The sequence below is a fragment of the Gopherus flavomarginatus genome, chromosome 1 (assembly GCF_025201925.1).
Source record: "Gopherus flavomarginatus isolate rGopFla2 chromosome 1, rGopFla2.mat.asm, whole genome shotgun sequence".
NCBI lineage: Eukaryota > Metazoa > Chordata > Testudines > Testudinidae > Gopherus > Gopherus flavomarginatus.
Genome location: NC_066617.1, coordinates 231,385,270 through 231,405,273, shown reverse-complemented (window position 1 = coordinate 231,405,273; position 20,004 = coordinate 231,385,270). Strand labels below are relative to the sequence as shown.

The following is a 20,004-nucleotide window of genomic DNA, read 5'->3' as shown; positions in this document are numbered from 1 at the left end:
TTCAACCTGGGTAACTTACGTCTGATCAGTAAATTAAATATGAAATAATGTGCCTTTATGTAAAATTTCACAAAGATTAGAAAAATTTATTTGTGCAACAAAACCATGCCAGCAAAAGAGCTTTTAAATCACTTTAAATGGAATAAACCATTGAAAGGTTTGAAAACAGTTTTGAAACAGTACAGGAAAAAAAACAGCAGCAGGGGCTAAATATTTAAGAGCTATTTGCATAATAGCATTTTTTCTCCTGTCTTAAACTGAGCTTTTTATTCCTAGTCAGATTGAGATGGTTTTATGTGAAATTAGGAATTAGTGCTTAGTGCCCACTGCAGAGCTTGAGTATCTCATATTTAAAAGGGTGGTGATCCCCAACATTTTTTTACACTCCTGGCGATTTCATTCTTGCTGTTGCTCCCATGACCTTCCAAAATAGCAAACTTTTCCAGTGTCAGCATTGCTTGTCTGATGAAATACGTGTCATGGCTATATTTTCATATCTGATTTTTCACCTCTGTTGTTTTTCTCTGTCTCCTTATTCAGTCTCCCCTTGTCAGTTTTTCCTTTCCTATAAGTGCTATTTGTATCTAATGATGAGCATTAGGAGCTCCAGCAGCACTTCTACTATTTATTACTACTAACTAGCTTTAGCTATTAAAAGTCCAGCTGGTGTTGACTGCCTTTGTAATATTGGTGATGCCTTCTTACAGTCCAGCTGGACAGAATGCCGTCTAATCAGGAGGATTAATCATGTGGTGACACATCAGTGTTGCCTATCCAGGGTGCCATTCTAAAGAATAAAACAGAACCTGATTAACAGAGCATGAAGTGTAGTATGACGAGGGGTGTGTGTGTGTGTGTGTGTGTTCAACTAAATGCTGTCAGCTATAGGGAAAAAGAAAACTCCTATGTTTAACATCAAAGCAAACCATTTTAAATGTTGTTCACACATACCACAAAAAAAAATTTTTAAACAAACTTCTATTTAATCAGCACTAAGTGTTCAGTTTTATTAAACCTGTATGCGAAAACCAGGCCAGAAGAATTGATAAATAAAATACTTTCACTTTCTTGTCACCCTAAGTATGAGCCAAATTGGGGTGAGTATAGTTCCATCAGGAATGAGCTACGTGGATCTCTCAGTATTTCAAAAGCCTTAATCTAACATTTCATCTCCTCTTAGGTCAGCTGCAACTTTGAGCCTCACCTGCGGGGAAATGTGTATGTTCAGTACCAGTCGTAAGTGCTTTGCAGTTAACTCTTTATGACGCTTGACAGTTAAGTACTCCTAGATCATAAGCAGTACCCAAATAACAACATTTTACTTTTTCCTGTTGGATTCTAAAAGCTTTAATTCCATATTTCCATTTTACTTAAATTTGAATGTCACTTAAACTCTATTTTATCTAAGTGATTCATCCCCACACTGCAGTAAGAGTCCAGATTTGGTAGGGACCAGAATTTAAAGGATTGTATGATATCCCCACTAATGCTACATGCTGCCTTATCTTTAAATTAAAGGGAGCGAGACTGTCAAGAAGCCCTTACTCTATTCAATGGCCGATGGTATGCAGGACGACAGCTTCAGTGTGAATTTTGCCCAGTGACAAGGTGGAAAACTGCTATATGTGGTATGTCAGGGCTAAACCTTTTATAAAAGGGAAGGTCTGTCATTACTGAAAGGCTTATTAGAGAACTGAAAGATTAAGCAGTGATGTCTTTACAGGCTTTCAAATCAGAGAGATCCACATAAAATTACAGTACAGAAACCTTTTGAGTTGCAAGGCGACAAACTGAAAACATGCACTAACTCAATTACACAAGCTTTGGGCAGGAAGTATATATGGTGTCCAACTGACATTGCTGGGGGGATTTAGGAAACTGACCGTAGTTAGGATGCAGTAACTCCTCAACCTTTAGGAAGAGTGCTTTGGGATAACAGATGATTGTAAAATAGGTAGAATGTCTGTTTTAATATTTCATTAAAAACCAGCAACCTAATTGATTCTGAAACGTTAAACATAGCTTCTTCATTATGATCAGTGTTAACTATATCTAGCTGACTCTTACCTCAGTCTTGCTACAATCCGAAATGTATTTATCTTGAACAGAAAATTCTTACCTCCAGGATAGCACTTAGGCTATAAGGGGCCAGTCCATGCAGATTAATGGCTGATTTACTCATGCCTTTATCTAAAATCCCTGAGATTTAACTAACACTCATCCTGCCCAATTTACATAACTAGGAAAGTTAAGTTATAGAATTACCAGCTCACTTTAGCATAAGACATACTAGAATGTTTGAAAGCTAAAACTAATATCAGGATGGATGTATCTCATGAGTAAGCTTAAAGTATAATCTTTGAAAAAAATTGAAGGGTGTTTTTCCTTTGTAGATGAGGCTGATGGGCGTGGTATAAATATCTATAGTGGAAAAAGCCAAAAGATTAAGTGTAACAGAACTTTAAAAATACATATTTAGTTAAAATGGCTGAAATTACATTAAAAACAATAGAATTGTTGCCTTTATCTAATATTGCCAGTAACCTTTTTTAAAAAATAAAAATATCTGTTGCAGGATTGTTTGAAAGACAGAAATGCCCAAGAGGGAAACACTGCAACTTTCTGCATGTATTCAGAAATCCACACAATGAGTTTTGGGAGGCCAATAGAGACATACATATTTCTCCTGAACGGACCAATCAGTCAGCTAAAAACTCTGAAAGGAGAAACAGAACAGGCCATCACGAGGACTATTACAGCAAGTCAAGAAGACGGAGCAGCCCCAGCCCAGATCATTCTTACAAAAGAAATGGAGAATCAGAGAGGAAAAAAAGTAGCCACAAGAGCAAAAAAAGACGGCGGTCTAGCAGGTCAAGAAGTTGGGAACGAAGGCGGTCACATAGTAGAGGGAAGAAGAGGAGAGGTCGTAGTCGCAGCAGAAGCCGTAGTTGTACACGTGGTCGTAGTAGAAGCCGAAGTAGAAGCTCCTCTCGGTCCAGGAGTCGGGGCAAAAAGAGGTCAAATAGCAGAGGAAGAAGTAATGAACCCCTCCCAAAAAAGTGAGAATTCTTTGAGGAGTTGCCACTTGAGCAACTGTAGTGTTACCAAAGATACCATGTGTGCAGGAGATGACTATGTACCAAGAATAATGTTATATTGCATTAGGGTATATCTTGTATTAAAATGAGCATGACCCAAGCAGAACTTAAGAGTTTAAGAAAGATGGTACAGATTTAATTATTTAAATTTACCACAGGGTCATGGGAATTCAATATTTTGTATAAATCCTTTCTGTTGGACTAGACAACTGAATGTATCCTATGATCAGCTAGAGATCAGAGATCAGATTCTCCCCACCGTGGAAGAAAGCTCCCTGTGTTGCTGCGTGCACACACTTCTTACGCAGCAAGAATATGGGGGTGAAATTAAGATTCTGAATGTCACTTTGCCTCGCCTGTTAGTGACACTGAGCCAATTCTGCATGTATGAACAGCACAGAGGTGGTCCTGCTGAGGGAAGGAGAGGTACAAGCCCGGAGAACAAAAATACCAAGAGGGTGTGAGTGCACAGGTGGTTGGTTAAGTGGTAGCCCACTTGGTATTTAATACTGTGCTCCTTGAGCTAGCTGTAGAGATCATGTTTGTGGTTCAGCCAGTTAGCTGGGGCATAAATCAAGGCAGTAATGTTAAGGCATGGTAATCTAAAGTGGGTTGTTGTTTTTTTTAAGTGAAGTAAGGGCTAAAAATTACTACAGGGATACTATAAACCAGGGGTCGGCAACCTTTCAAAAGTGGTGTGCCAAGTCTTCATTTATTCACTCTAATTTAAGGTTTCGTGTGCCAGTAATACATTTTTAACGTTTTTAGAAGGTCTCTTTCTATAAGTCTATAATATATAACTAAACTATTGTTGTATGTAAAGTAAATAAGGTTTTTAAAATGTTTAAGAAGCTTCATTTAAAATTAAACTAAAATGCAGAGCCCCACAGACTGGTGGTCAAGACCCAGCAGTGTGAGTGCCACTGAAAATCAGCTCGCATGCTGCCTTTGGCATGCGTGCCATAGGTTGCCTACCCCTGCTATAAACCAAAACACAGGAGCTGTTAACTAAGGAACAGAGTGGCTGAAGAAATGAATAAAGTATGTATAGGAGAGTAATTAATACTTACAGTGCTGTCAGGACTTACATAAGAACAGAAGAATGGCTATACTGGGTCAGACCAACGGTCCATCCAGCCCAGTATCCTGTCTACCGACTGGCCAATGCCGGGTGTCCCAGAGGGAGTGAACCTAACAGGTAATGATCAAGTGATCTCTCTCTTGCCATCCATCTCCACCCTCTGACAAACAGAGACTAGGGACACCATTCCTTACCCATGCTGGCTAATAGCCATGAATGGACTTAACCTCCATGAATTTATCTAGTTCTCTCTTAAACCCTGTTATAGTCCAGTCTTCACAACCTCCTCAGGTAAGGAGTTCCACAGGTTGACTGTGTGCTGCGTGAAGAATTTCCTTGTATTTGTTTTAAACCTGCTCATTAATTTCATTTGGTGGTCCCCCTAGTTCTTCTATTATGGGAACAAGTAAATAACTTGTCCTTATACACTTTCTCCACACCACTCATGATTTTATATACCTCTACCATATCCGCCCCTTAATCTCCTCTTTTCCAAACTGAAAAGTCCTAGCCTCTTTAATCTCTCCTCATATGGGACTCGTTCCAAACCCCTAATCATTTTAGTTGCCCTTTCCTGAACTTTTTCTAATGCCAGTACATCTTTTTTGAGATGAGACCACATCTGTACGCAGTATTCAAGATGTGGGCGTACCATGGATTTATATAAGGGCAATAAGATATTTTTCGTCTTATTCTCTATCCCTTTTTGAATGATTTCTAACATCCTGTTTGCTTTTTTGACTGCCGCTGCACACTGCGTGGATGTCTTCAGAGAACGATCCACGATGACTCCACGATCTCTTTCCTGATTAGTTGTAGCTAAATTAGCCCCCATCATATTGTATGTATAGTTGGGGTTATTTTTTCCAATGTGCATTACTTTACATTTATCCTCATTAAATTTCATTTGCCATTTTGTTGCCCAATCACTTAGTTTTGTGAGATCTTTTTGAAGTTCTTCACAGTCTGCTTTGATCTTAACTATCTTGAACAGTTTAGTATCATCTGCAAACTTTGCCACCTCACTGTTTACCCCTTTCTCCAGATCATTTATGAATAAGTTGAATAGGACTGGTCCTAGGACTGACCATTGGGGAATACCACTAGTTACCCGTCTCCATTCTGAAAATTTACCATTCATTCCTTCCCTTTGTTCCCTGTCTTTTAACTAGTTCTCAGTCCATTAAAGAATCTTCCCTCTTATCCCATGACAATTTACGTAAGAGCCTTTTGGTGAGGGACTTTGTCAAAGGCTTTCTGGAAATCTAAGTACACTATGTCCACTGGATCCACCTTGTCCACATGTTTGTTGACCCCTTCAAAGGATCACCTCTAGATTAAATAGTTTAAATATTGACGTTACATTAGCTATCTTCCAGTCATTGCATACAGAATCTGATTTAAAGGACAGGTTACAAACTATACTTAATAGTTCGCAATTTCACATCTGAGTTCTTTCGGAACTCTTGGGTGAATGCCATCTGGTCCCGGTGACTTGTTACTGTTAGTTTTGGAATTAATTGAAAAACCTTTCTCTAGTGACACTTCAATCTGTGACAATTCCTCAGATTTGTCACCTACAAAGGATGGCTCAGGTTTGGGAATCTCCCTAACATCCTCAGCTGTGAAGACTGAAGCAAAGAATTAAATTAGTTTCTCCACAACGACTTTATCGTCTTTAAGCGCTCCTTTTGTATCTCGATCGTCCAGGGGCCCCACTGGTTGTTTAGCAGGCTTCCTGCTTCCGATGTACTTAAAAACATTTTGTTATTACCTTTTGAGATTTTTGGCTAGCTGTTCTTCAAACTCCTTTTTGGCACTTATTACATTTTTACACTTAATTTGGCACTGTTTATCCTCCTTTCTATTTACCTCACTAGGATTTGACTTCCACTTTTTAAAAGATGCCTTTTTATCTCTCGCTGCTTCTTTTACATGGTTGTTAAGTCACGGTGGCTCTCTTTTAGTTCTTTTACTGTGTTTTTTAATTTGGGGTATACATTTAAGTTGGGCCTGTATTCTGGTGTCTTTGAAAAGTGTCCATACAGCTTTCAGGGAATTCACTCTAGTCACTGTACCTTTTAATTTCTGTTTAACTAACCTCATTTTTGCATAGTTCCCCTTTCTGAAATTAAATGCCACAGTGTTGGGCTGTTGAGGTGTTCTTCCCACCACAGGAATGTTAACTGTTGTTATGGTCACTATTTCCAAGTGGTACTGTTATAGTTACCTCTTGGATCAGATCTTGTGCTCCACTTAGGACTAAATTGAGAATTGCCTCTCCCCTTGTGGGTTCCTGTACCAGCTGCTCCAAGAAGTAGTCATTTAAAGTATTGAAAAACTTTGTCTTTGCATTTTGTCCTGAGGTGACATGTACCCAGTCTATATGGGGATAATTGAAATCCCCCACTATTATCGAGTTCTTTATTTTGATAGCCTCTCTAATCTCCCTTATCATTTCATTTTCACTATCACTGTCCCTGGTCAGGTGGTCGGTAATAGATCCCTACTGTTATATTCTTATTAGAGCATGTAATTACTATCCAGAGAGATTCTGTGGAACATGTGGATTCATTTAAGATCTGTACTTCATTTGATTCTACATTTTCTTTCACTAGGGTGACCAAACAGCAAGTGTGAAAAATCGGGATGGGGATGGGGGGTAATAGGAGCCTATATAAGAAAAAGACCCAAAAATCGGGACTGTCCCTATAAAATCAGGACATCTGGTCACTCTATCTTTCACATAGTGTGCTACCCTCCTTATCCCCCTAGGAATGACTTCCTTATTCCAATTCCTTATACTTTTTCTTATATGGAGCATGCAAAACGGTAATAAAATAACTTCTAGAAATCAAGGTTAATCTTGATAGTTGGGGTGCTATTAGTGTTCAAAATCTGCATTTGCATTCCAAATGGATCCTTGAAACTAGTACAATCGTGGGATATAAATCAGATACAATACTTAAGGAGAGATTTTCAAAGGGCAATTAGGTGCCTAACTCCCACTGATTTTTTTCAAGAGGAGCTGGGAGCCTATCTGGTTCTTGAAACTATCCCCTATAATGCAGATACTTCTTTATGGCCACACTATTAAACAGAAAAGGAAATATTTATTCCAGCCTTGACTTGAGGGTGCAGCTTCTTCTAAAGCTTTGACTATGCCAGTGGTTAATATCAATAGTGCATTCAGCTGCTGCTAACTCTTGTATTTTTCCTCCACATTTAAGCTGTCTGGGTATGCATTCAGCACCAAAACTAGACTGCCCACAAGTCTGCTGCTACAGCTTTGAGGTACTAGCAGTCATTTTCCAACTGCTTTCATACCTCATGCTTCAGTACTTCCATTTCCCATAACACTTAAGTGAGGCCTGTGTCATAAACAGAGTGTTAAGGGTTAATGTCTCTTATACCAGTAAAGGGTTACAAGCAGGAAACTGGACACCTGACCAGAAGACCAATCAGAAGACAAGATACTTTTAAATTCGGGTGGAGGGAAGTTTGGGTGTGAGTTCTTTGTTCTTCTCTCGGAGGGTCTGAGAGAGACCAGACATTACTACAGGCTCTCTAAGTTTCTTTTCATATAGTAAGTAAAACAGGCGGTTTAGCCTTTTTAATTGTTTTATTCTATTTGCATTTGTGGATCTGGCTGGTTAACTTATAGGTGTAGTTGCTGGGAATATTTTGATTTGTATTGGTACTGGGGGGAAGGTCTCTTTTGTAGGTTTCCTCTTTGATTTTTTCTTCTCTTTCTCTCAGCTCCATCTCTTTTTGTTTTATTTCTAGTTCTTGTAGTTTCTTTTCCATGTCTCGCTTGTGGTCTGCGTTTCTGATTTGTCCCTCTGCCTCCAGTCTTGCCAGTTCCTGTTTCAGGTCCTTGGTAGTCATGGTTTCTGTTTTCTTGTGCTGAGGCGCCCTCTGGTGTTCACTGCCTGAAATGCAGATTCTCTGTTGGCTTCCTGGGGTTGCTTAGCAACAGAATTCTTTTAACTTCCTAGCCTCTCCTGAAAGAGTTAAAAAGCAAAAGAAACTGTCTTTCATTTACAAATGTGTTCTGGCTGGAGTGCGTTGCTGACCACTTAAGGCTGCTTTGTTTAACAAACGACCGTCGTTAAACCTTAATAGCCCTCCCTATGCACAGCTAGACGGAGCAAGAAAAAAAAATTCTCTAGCTGCAGTTTAAAAAAATAAACCCTTTCCCTCTGCTTATAACCAGCTAGCAGAGAAGCAAATTAATAATCTTACTGGCTTTTGGATTCTTATCTTTCCCATACGCTGCACACCATGTCATAGCAATCTTTCTTAAATCTGAACCTTAGAGTCCAGGAATGAGATACTAGCATGAATTTCCCTAAGCTTAATTACCAGCTTAGATCTGATAAGCTGCCACCACCCAAAAATATAGTGTTTTGGGGCACTCTAACCTCCCCAACCTTCCCTGGGGACCCCAAGAACCCAGATCCCTTGGGTTCTTAAAACAAGGAGAAATAAACCATTCCCCCACCTTCCCTCTCTCAGAATTTCCCTCCCTAGGCTATCCTGAGATACTGATCTAACCTCTTAAATCACCATACAGAGAAGCATCTCCCTTCCCTTCCACAAAGAGGCAAACAGATTCAAGGAAAACAGAGAGATTTTATCAATCCCTCCTCCCGTCTCCCCCACCCGTCCTGGTGACTTATCCCAATCCCCTGGGATAAAAACAAGGGAAACAGAGAAAAACAATCAATCAGGTTCTCTAAAAAGAAATCTTTTAATAAAAGAAAGGAAAAAGTAAAGAATTATCTCTGTAACTTCAAGATGTAAATATTACAGGGTCTTATAGCTTACAGACACCAGAAAGAGACCTTCCCCCCCAGTACCAATACAAATCAAAATATTCCCAGCAACTACACCTATAAAAGTTAACCAGCCAGATCCACAAATGCAAATAGAATAAAACAATTAAAAAGCCTAAACCGCCTGTTTTACTTACTATATGAAAAGAAACTTAGAGAGCCTGTAGTAATGTCTGGTCTCTCTCAGACCCTCCGAGAGAAGAACAAAGAACTCACACCCATACTTCCCTCCACCCGTATTTAAAAGTATCTTGTCTTCTGATTGGTCTTCTGGTCAGGTGTCCAGTTTCCTACTTGTAACCCTTTACAGGTATAAGAGATATTAACCCTTAACACTCTGTTTATGACAGTCTGAGTGTGTGAGAAGGCTTCAGAATCACAGTCACGTGCATGGCTTTTTGTAATTACACTACAGCTTAGTGAGTGATTATTTGAAATCAAAACCAAAGGTTTTTTTTTAAATGTAAGCTTAAATTTTGCAAGGGAAATAGCGAAAGGGGCTCAATAAGAAACTAAATTCAGAGGATGGATTTTCTGTGATGTGTATTTCTACTGCCATTACAGCTCGTGAAGACTTTACAAAATGCAGTAGTACTGACATAGTTCCTATCATGTGGTATCCTGAAGGAATATGACAGTAGCACTGAGGGGCCCCAGTGTGCTAGCTACTGTACAAATACAGGCAGTCCTTGCTCCATGGAGCTTACAATCTAAGACAGACCCCTCCAGAATAAGGGCATTTCAAGCAGGCTATAGTGAGTGTAGGCTATTGACAAGATCCCACCCGTAAGTGAGACATAATTCTGGTGGAGTCTACTTTAAACAGGGCTCCTGTAGTGCTGCTGCATTTCTTCAGAGCATGTCACTAATTTCATGGCCATACTTCAGAGAAAAGCTGAAAGTTACTGAGCCAGATGCAGGGTCGTGGAAATCAGGCCCTTCATCTCTTCTGACCCTCTTGGTTCTCCAGTTCATAGCAGTAGCCAGGGCCGCCTCTGACTTTTTTGCTGCCCCAAGCAAACAAAAAAACAACCTGCGAGGCAGCTGGAGCACTGAAGCAAAAAAAGAAAAAAGCAAACCTGCAAGGCTGCTGGAGCAGCACAGCAAAAAAACCCGTGCAGGGTGGCCGGAGCACGAGTGCAGGGGGACTCTCGGCATTGCAGACGTGCCTCAGGTAGGGGCAGAGGGGGGACAAGAAGGGGGACAGCCAGAGCTTCCGCCGCGCTGCCTGCTGGGAGGGCTCCGCTCCAGTCAGCGGGGAGAGAAGGACACGGGCTGCCCTGCCAGGCTTGCTACAGACATGGCACCACCTGGGGCAGATGGAGGGCGCAGCCCGCTCCCAGCAGGGCGCTCCCCTCCTCCGCCCTCTACATGGCAGCCAGAGCAGCGAACCAAAAAGAAGGGGAAAAAAAACCTGTGGGGCAGCGAAGCAAAAAAAAAAAAAAAAAAAAGATTTGAGTGAATGCCGCCCCTTAGAATCTGCCACCACAAGCATGAGCTTGCTCGGCTGGTGCCAGCCCTGGCAGGCCCAGGCCATGTTTAAAACATTTTTGGTAATCTTTCAGCTCTAACTTTTGCCTTTCATGCTTAAAATCATTTTCTCCGCACAGATTATGACTATCCTGTGCATTACCACAATTATTGTATTAAAGGCTACACAGTTGTTCAACAGTGAGAGACACCTGTCTTAGTGCTATGTCATTCACTGTACTCTGCCTCAGCGAATAAAAACTGGAGCTATACTGCATGTCAGCAGCTCTCAGAAGCAAAGCTCTTAGTACTATTTCTTGTTCAGCCAATCACTCGGACAAACAAGTTTGTTTACATTTAAAGGAGATAATGCTGTTCACTTCTAGTTCATGTCATCTTAAAGTGAGAACAGGCGTTTGCATGGCACTGTTGTAGCTGGTGTTGCAAGATATTTACATGCCAGATGTGCTAAGATTCATATGTCCCTTCATGTTTCAACCACCATTCCAGATGACATGTCTTTTAAATCTTCTGAAAGTATGCTCCACCCCTCATCCCTCTCAGATCTTGGAAGGCACTTCAGATTCTTAAACTTTGGGTCGGGTGCTGTAGCTATCTTTTGTAATTTCACATTGGTACCTTCCTTGTGTTCTGTCAAATCTGCTGTGAATGTGTTCTTAAAAGGAACATGTGCCGAGTCATTATCTAAGACTACTGTAACATGAAATATATGGCAGAATGCAGGTAATTCTCCCCCAAGAAGTAAAGTCACAAATTTAATTAGAGCATTATTTTTTTAATGATCATCATCAGCATGGAAGTATGTTCTGTGGAATGGTGGCTGAAGCATGAAGGGGCATATGAATGTTTAGCATATCTGGCATGTAAATACCTTGTAATGCCAGCTACAAGAGTCCCATGCAAATGCCTGTTCTCACTTTTTGATGACATAAATAAGAAGTGGGCAGCATTATCTCCAATAAGTGTAAACAAACTTGTTTGTCTTAGAGATTGTCTGAACAAGAATGAGGCCTGGGTGGACTTGTAGGCTCTAAAGTTTTGCATTGTTTTGTTTTTCAATGCAGTTATGTAACAAAAAAAAAAAATCTACATTTGTAAATTGCACTTTCACAATAAAGAGATTGCACTACAGTATTTTTCAATTAATCTCATACAAGTACTATCAGTTTTAATCAGATTAATTTGAGTTAATTGCATGAGTTAACTATGATTAATCAACAGCCCTAGAAATAAAGATGCAGTTTTTAAATGAGGGTAATTAACTATTGCATAAATTAGCATAAGAACAGCCATACTGGGTCAGACTAAAGGTCCATCTAGCCCAGTATCCTGTCTACCGACAGTGACCAATGCCAAGTGCCCCAGAGGGAGTGAACCCAACAGGCAATGATCAAATGATCGCCTGACATCCATCTCCACCCTCTGACAAACAGATGCTAGTGTAGATCATCACTAGCATTTTTAATCAATACTGGATTCTTCTGACACATACTCTAGTTAAAGCAGGAATTAATGCAGGAAAGTGGCATGGCTTGTGCTGTACAGCTCAGGCTAGATAATAATGGTCTCTCAGGGCCTTATCTATGAACCTCTTCAGCGTCCCTTCTTACAAGGTATGGAGTCCGTATGCCCCTCACCCTTGTTCCAGCTTCACAGGATATGAATGGGAGGGAAAGCAAATAGAGAACACATTGGTAAAGGAGGGGACAAGTGGCTAAAGCAACTATTTTTGGGGGAGAGGGTAGCTTTGAGGGAAGAAGAGGTGGTAGGGTGCAAGGGTGTATATTCAAGTTCTCTAGTTAGCCACAGAAGTGGCAGCACTAATTCACGATACCCTAGAAAGAGAAGTCTGACACAACCTTGTAAAGATGCTGGTTTATCACTTCACTGAAATATGAATACAAACAACATCCTCCTGCTTTATAAAACAAGTAAAATTAAGCAGGTAGAACAAAACTTTTACAGTCCTGGTACCAAATGAGATCAAACGATGGAGTCCAAACTGCCAGGAAAACTAGACTTCCATGGCAGCAGGCCCATAGAGGAAAATTTTGCAGCACAGCAGAGTTAGCAGAACCCTGCTTATAAATCAGAGAAGTGATGTTAGCTTGAGGCTGATATATACCCCTAAATGCTGTTTCGCAGTCTATCCTTCAACACTTGGAAAAATATTCTGCAAGGCATTCAGCTTGAAAATTCTGTAAGAGTCCAGTGCTCATTATTCCAAGCACAGTACAAACTGTATGGCAATAGCTGGAGTAGAAAAGGACGATTATGTAGAGTAACTTACTCTTGCACTTAAACTTGTTTTCATCTTATCCTTGGCAGAAACCCTTTAAAGTGAGGGTACTAATGATTTTCCAAACTTCTTTCTTCCTTCAGGTAAAGCCAAGTGGAATTCAGACAAGAATCTTAGTGCTCCCTTTTTGAAAAACGAGTGACGGCTTCTCCCAGTTAGAGAAACACTTTAACTGAAATTAGGACTGTGTATGCTGTACTGAACAGCCCTTTATTATAGTCAAGAAATTGAATGCTAAGTTTGTATTATCCAAAACACCTTCAGTTAGCGTGTTTTTGGCTTTAATTCTTAAATGAAATAGCACTATAGCCTAAACTGAATATTCATTTAGATGAAGTTTCCTTACTGTAAAGTGTTTAATGTGATTAAGCTTTCAATTACCTGCTAACTTGTTTTCTGTAAAAAAAAGTGTTAATAGCTGTAAATAAATGGAATCTTGAGTATACATTACACTTTATTAACGTTTGTTGCAAATCAAGTGATGTAATGTTGTGCATTATTTTTACTTATCACTAAAAGATTTACCTATCCTCTCCTTCCCTTTGCAAAAATATTAAACCTTTGATTATATATAAGCACACAGCAATAGTGTAAAAATGAACATTTATTACAATTAATGTGATACTAAGACAGTGGTCACAGGTTTTGACACAATCACAACAAAGCTTGATCCAGCCTGGCACATACAAGTGACAGCGTAAACCTTAGAAACATGTTTGTTTAAACACACATAAAACTGCTTTCAGATTGACATTTTAAATGAAGGAAATTCAAATCACTTCAACAGCACAAACAGCAGACCATCCCATACCAGTTGTATCTCATCTTTTTTTGCATATTCTACATGAGTGAAATGCATCACAGGGCTCTTGTGTACCTTATACAAACGTGATATTCTAGTGATTTGAGAGGCCTGTGTTCTGTACATGACATGAGTGGATATGAATACTGTAAATGTGTGGTACTGCTTACGTCAAGTGAGCAAACTGAAATGTTATAGAGCCTATGGTCAGTTCCAATATAACAGCAAGCTTAGAAAAACACTCCTCTCATGATCACTGCAGATACACAACAGTAGAACTTTGCTACTCCACATATAATTTGCAGAAAAAAATGGCACTAACTTCTCAGCAACAGAACAGAGTTCTGTACAGAGATCTCATAAGACTAAATACTTAAAGGTGTAGACTATATTGCAGAACACCTATAACTGTCAAAATAAATGAACAAAGTACATTTTGTGGTCTATTACCCTTGATTATTTGTTCATTTACATGCTGAAACTCACTCAGTAATTTTCAATAGGACCTCAGTGTAAATTAGGTTAGTGGTACTGAATACAAACACTTGTGTTTGCTTCAGCTTAGTAATTTCACAATGGATGTCACCTGCATGTACGGTGACAGGACATTAAAGTATATCAATGAAGCAGGTTAAAATATTTTTACAATAGGTGCTTATGCCCCTATTGAGCATACCATAAAATACCAATAAATGCAAAGCTTGTTTCTAGAGTTCAAAATAAAAATTTCTAAATTGTTATATGCAGTGTTATAGCCATATCTGTTGCAGAATATTAGAGACACAAGGTGGATGAGGTGATATCTTTTATTGGACAAACTGTGTTGGTGAGAGAGAGAAGCTTTTGATCTTACAGGGAGCTCTTCTTCCAGTCTGAGAAATGTACTTAAAAGTCACAGCTAAACACAATGTGGAACAGACAGCATAAGCAGTTAACACATTTCAATGGACCATTCAAGGTGAAGTGGCCCGTTAACACCCTTCCAGTTCTAAGGGAGGAAGAAATATGGAGAGAGGCAGCTTGGGTAGGGGGGTTGTTAGTGGATATAGATTGTTGTTCTAAGCCATAAATTCAGTTTGTCTGTTCAGTCCATGATTTTTAGTGTCTAGCAAAGTTATGAATTAAGCTCCCAGGCTCACCTTTTTGAAAGTGTGTAGTTTTCTTTTGAGGATGAGGACTGATAGGTCAGATATAGAGTGCTAGCTTTGAGAAAAGTTTTCACCCACATTGTCAGTGGATTTATGGTTTATTACAACAATCTATAACCTACTAACATCAGCGCTAGAACTGAGGGGGCGCTATGGCCCTCCCACTTTTTGCCACAGGCTCTGCCCTTCCTCTTGCGTCCAAGGCCCTCCCCCCCCAGCTCAGCCCAGGCCAGCAGCTGGAGCCCAGCTGGGGAGCCTGGGCACCAGGAGGTGCTGCACCACTGACTCTCCACCCGCCCAGGGTGGGGTGCCAAAGAGAAGCCCTGGGGTCCCTCATCCAGGCCAGACGAAAGGTCCGCAGCCCTTCACATCTGACTGGCTGTTTGGCTCTTCCCACAGCCGGGCTGCAGCTCTGAGGCCCTATGCCTTGGCTGGAGCTGGGTTGAGGTAAAAGCCATGCAGGCGGTGTGGGGGGCCATGCGCCCTCTACCTACCCTGGGCAGGGGGCCCGCAGGGCGAGAACACAGACCATGGGCTGTTCTAGGGGTCCCCCAAGCCCCAGGCAGGTGGAGAGTCCATGGCTCTCAGCCTGATCCAGCTTCCGGCTTGACAGGGGGTAGGGTCTCAGGCAGAGCCACAGAGGGGCAGGAGCCCTGGTCCCCCCACTTTTGGGAAGGGTCCGCCAGGATTAACAACCTTCCCCCAGCTGCCTTCTCTCCATTCTGTTTCCCCCTATGACTGGAGGGGTGTTAATGGGCCACTTTGCCTTGAATGGTCCTTGAAATGTGTGTTAAATACTTATGCTAAACAATCTGTTTCACCTGGTATTTAGCTGTGACCCTCAGAGTACATTTCTCAGACCTGACATGTTGCAAGCTCAAAAGCCTGTCTCTCTCACCAACAGAAGTTGGTCCAATAAAAGATATTACCACACTCACCTTGTCTCCCTAAATTTTAAATTGCACATTTTTAACTTTCCCTTTAGGTTATCCCTTCCTCTCCATGATGTCAAGTGCTACCCCAGCATATTTTACATTATCTACTCATCTGAATAGGGAGAAGGGCAAAGTACATAATCAAGGTATAAGTCTATAGTGGTTAAGCAATAATACTGATGTTAAAAACAGGATGGTTCCAATATGCAGGCTATAAAAAATAATTTGTATTCCCTTTATAATACATTAACTCATGTACTTTTGTGTAAAATCTTTGTACTGAATACTTCCATTTCTATCAAATGGTCTGGGGTTGCAGCTTTGTTGCTAAAAAATGAAGCCACCTTAACAGCTCATACTAGTTTGATATACAGATCATAATAGGGTTCTTCGGTGTAATGAAAACAATTCCATAGTAAACAGTTAGTTCCAGATCTTTCTGTATTAACTGAAAAAAAAAAAAACAGATTTTTCACAAATGTTGACACAAAATGTAGATGAACAAATAAGTCTTTGGTTGCATAAAACCAAGTTCCACATTGTTACATTTAAAGTTGTCACATGTACTTTTCTTTCTGTTAAACATGACAATGTACCGAAGCTGATTCACTTGTTTCCTTAAGTCACAGTTGCTTATTCAACAGTATAATTACTGAAGTCGTCACCTATGATTTTCTCAAATGCACCAAAGAGACAGGTCTTGAATTGAAATCCCTTTCTTTTATCCTTTTTGGAGGTTTTACAATTTTGTTCCCTTTTTTTAAACTTTAAGTGGGATATTTTCTTGTAGGCCTGAATGAAGCAATTTAGCAAAACAGTAATACTGACGAACAGCATCTACACCATTAGCTAAACATTAAAATGATGGCAGTGGACATTTACAGTATGTGAAACACCAGGAGACTTCAGAGGAGATTTATGTGAGTCCAATTTCTTCAAGTACACTACGTGGAGTCTCTGCTTCCTGTGGAGGGAAAATTTGAGACAGTGGTAAACAGATCCTGTGCTCCTAGCAAACAAGCTCATATGTGGAAAGTTAATATGAAAAGTGCTTAATTAAAAAAAATCATAAGGGAAAATGTGAGTTTATATGTATGAAGTCCGATGCATTTCTAAAAGGATTATTAAGAAGTTAGCCATCCCTATAAACTATGGCATGTAAGCTTTACGACCCCTTAACACTAAAAAGAAAATAAATTAGACGTTCCATCATGGAACAAGTCACAACTTAGTAAAACAGACATGAATTTTTTTAAAATCTGTAATGGATTCGACATTATTTCATTTTGTGATATTTTACGGAGAGCTCCAAAAATCCCTCAAGTAAAAATAAAATGGCTGATGTACTGTACAGATACAATATCCTTTAAATCCTTTAAAATTCCTGAGTTTTGGAAGCAACAAGTCCTAGTCAGGCAAAATCAACAGTATTAATTCTCAAAATTGCCCTCCCAGCTAGAGACACTATCGTATACTGGACAAAAACTACTTGAGAAGGATGAAATGGCCAATCTTGAAGTGAAGGGAAGCCCAATATTTGGGGCTCTAGTATTCTAGGCCAGGCATAAACTTCTGGAACCAGTTCTTTCCTAGAGGTACTGCACTAAGTTTTCAACGAAGACCTTTTCCCTGTACAAAATAAAGCAAATAAGTGTTTATTATATTTATACATACAGTAACTCCTCACTTAACGTTACAGTTATGTTCCTGAAAAATGCAACTTTAAGTGAAACAATATTAAACGAATCCAATTTTCCTGTAAGATTTAGTGTAAATGCCGGGGGTTAGGTTTCAAGGAATTTTGGGGGAGGGGGCCAGACAAAAAAGACATTATATACTGTACAGTACTGTACTATGGTTGGGAAGTGCCCCTGGCTTACTCCACACAGGCACAGCCCGCTGTAGGCAAGGACGCTAGGAGGCACTTTCGCAACAGCAGTGCCAGTTTTCCTGGAGAAGAACAGGTACCGACTTTGCGAGGGGATGCTCCAGGCCCACCTCTTCCTGCCCCCACTCCACTCCAGGCCCACCTCTTCCAACCCCCACTACACCTCCACCTCCTCTCTGGAGCAGCTGCATCCCTGCTCCTGCCCCTCCCTCCCAGAAAGTTCGAAGCGCCGCCAAACAGCTGTTTAGCTGTGGGGGAAGAAAGGGGGAGGAGGTGAAGAAGAGGAACTTGTGCAATGCTCCTTTGTAAAGTCGCTGCTCTTACAAGCAGTGGACAGAGCAGGCAAGAAAATGACATTATAAGGGAACATTGCACAACTTTAAACAAGCATGTTCCCTAATTGAGCAGCGACAACGTTAAGTGGGAGGACATTAAGTGAGGAGTTACTATACTAAAGTCTATATCCAACTTTCATTTAGGGAATTTGAAGAGCTATTTTTTAAGCAACTGAAAGAAGATCTAGCCAATTAGAAAAACTGTGCTGTCCATTTCCACAATTACTAGCAACATCATCATAGTCAATGAAAATAGATAGTGTCTTTATGAAACCAAAACCAGTGTAATTTTAAAGCACCCAGAGAACGAAAAACAAAAACAAACTTACTTTAGCATCCTAAGACAAGGCATGTCATGAAGCAAGAAAAAGATAGATTACAATTAAGCAGCAAATCCTCAGAGTTTAGTTTTACAGAATATTTAGATCCATTTTAAAAGTGTCAGTTTACTAGTCTTGTACCTATTTGACTCAAGTGGTTTAGTATTCTAACACTAACACTTCAGAAATGCGTAATTTAATCTCTATATGCATCATATGTAGAATGATCAAGTTTTAATCTTCAGATTAACGCATGTATATACACTGATTTACTATTAAAGGCACAAAGTTAAATATTAAGACAGTTCCACTTCACTTGAAACAGGCATCTTTGTACTTTGAAAGGACACTGTTGAGTAGCTTAAGCCCAACATTTGACCCAAGAGGTCCATTCTACCCTCAATGTATATACAACTCCATCAATAATGCTGGAAATTAAGTACCAAAAGGAGACTAACATCACTCAACGCTATTACAATCTGATTAGACAAAATTCTGTAGATTTTTTCAATCCATCCACTTTTCAATAAAATTAAAAATTCCCCCTTTCTAATAAAGCCAAGGACATAAAATCTCACTTCCGCTCATGTGACACCCACAGATGTTTTCCCCCACTGAAGCAATATTTAAATATTCCCAGACCCGTACTGACATGGAAGCTGGTGTGAAACAGCCTTGGCATACGATCAATTATAAAAATGTTAAAAATACGTAGGCAAATTTCTACTCCATAATGGGGGGGGGGGATGAGATTCTAAAACGAAATATCAAAACTGGTGAGAAAAGAAATAGCATTTTCATGCTGTGAGAATATTACAGAACAAAAACAAATTGAAAAGTATATTAAAACAATGAGATGAGTGTCTTTTTAAGTATGTTTTCCTGTGCACTAATTTTAAGCATTTATTATAATAAATGAGGGTTGAACTTTATTCCTATGGTTGGACTAAGAGAAACAGAACTGTTAAATTCTCATGAAAGCTGGTGGGAGCTTGATGACCAAATTTATCCTGTTTATTTTAATACAATTTTTCAACATCTGTCAGGGATAGTCTAGGTTTACTTGGTCCTGCCTCAGGGAGGGTGCTGGACTTGATGTCTGCTAGGTCCCTTGCAGCCCTATATTTCTGTGATTCTAACTTTTAATTATAATGGATTTGAAAACCTACAACTACAGAGGTGAAATTGATTATTTCCTAAATGACCAAAAAATACTTCTTTCACAATAAACTACACGGTAACTATTGATTAATGTTGCCACTTCAATTTTTGTACACTAAGGAACTTTTCTGCCACTGTATATTCAATTCCCAATAATCTAATTGTCAAGGTTTCTACTGTCCTCAAAATAAAGTTTCTTCCAGCCAACTGACCCTGTGTAGTTAAGCACATTGCTTCACTCATGACTCAAATAAAATTCAATGTCATTTGATTGGATACAGTGTTATTAAAAAATCTAGAACTAGACCTCACGAGTAAATCATGATGTATGCTTATTGTACAATAGCGATAAGTGATAGTCTTGTGACAGATACATTTTATCCTGAATTCTTACCAACTGCCTTCATCATTCCAATTTAGGATGCCTTGATATTTTTAAATATTTTGTTACGAACTTTAGAAATCAATTTAAGACTTAAATACAACATGGACAAGATATATGCCATATTTAGATCTATTTGTGTTTTTTAGATTTAGAAATCATTTGTATACATTTTTATCTAGCTGTTATGGAATTTTTTTTTACAACATTTTATAAGGCATCTGCA

At 39.6% G+C, this 20,004-nt stretch overlaps 2 protein-coding genes across 6 annotated transcripts in view; one reads left to right on the top strand and one right to left on the bottom strand.

The window, feature by feature from the left end:
* ZRSR2 (zinc finger CCCH-type, RNA binding motif and serine/arginine rich 2) overlaps positions 1 to 13,285 on the top strand; it is a 30,460-nt gene extending 17,175 nt beyond the window's left edge. The window contains exons 9-12 of one of the 4 annotated variants that reach the window (XM_050964181.1): positions 1,181 to 1,236; positions 1,519 to 1,628; positions 2,576 to 3,059; positions 12,891 to 13,285. In XM_050964181.1, the coding sequence (XP_050820138.1) occupies positions 1,181 to 1,236; positions 1,519 to 1,628; positions 2,576 to 3,059; positions 12,891 to 12,894 (654 nt within the window). In that variant the 3' untranslated portion in view covers positions 12,895 to 13,285. Of the gene's footprint in view, positions 1 to 1,180; positions 1,237 to 1,518; positions 1,629 to 2,575; positions 5,542 to 7,409; positions 7,594 to 12,890 lie in introns of those variants that run through there. The other 3 variants (XM_050964197.1, XM_050964189.1, XM_050964187.1) reach the window with 3 other exon arrangements.
* A 1,682-nt stretch (positions 13,286 to 14,967) lies between these two features.
* AP1S2 (adaptor related protein complex 1 subunit sigma 2) overlaps positions 14,968 to 20,004 on the bottom strand; it is an 86,759-nt gene continuing 81,722 nt past the window's right edge. For both annotated transcript variants that reach the window (XM_050964695.1, XM_050964687.1), the window contains one exon: positions 14,968 to 16,656. Coding sequence is in view for 1 of the 2 variants with exons in the window: in XM_050964687.1 (XP_050820644.1) it covers positions 16,609 to 16,656 (48 nt within the window). In the remaining variant the exon portion in view is untranslated. The remainder of the gene's footprint in view (positions 16,657 to 20,004) is intronic.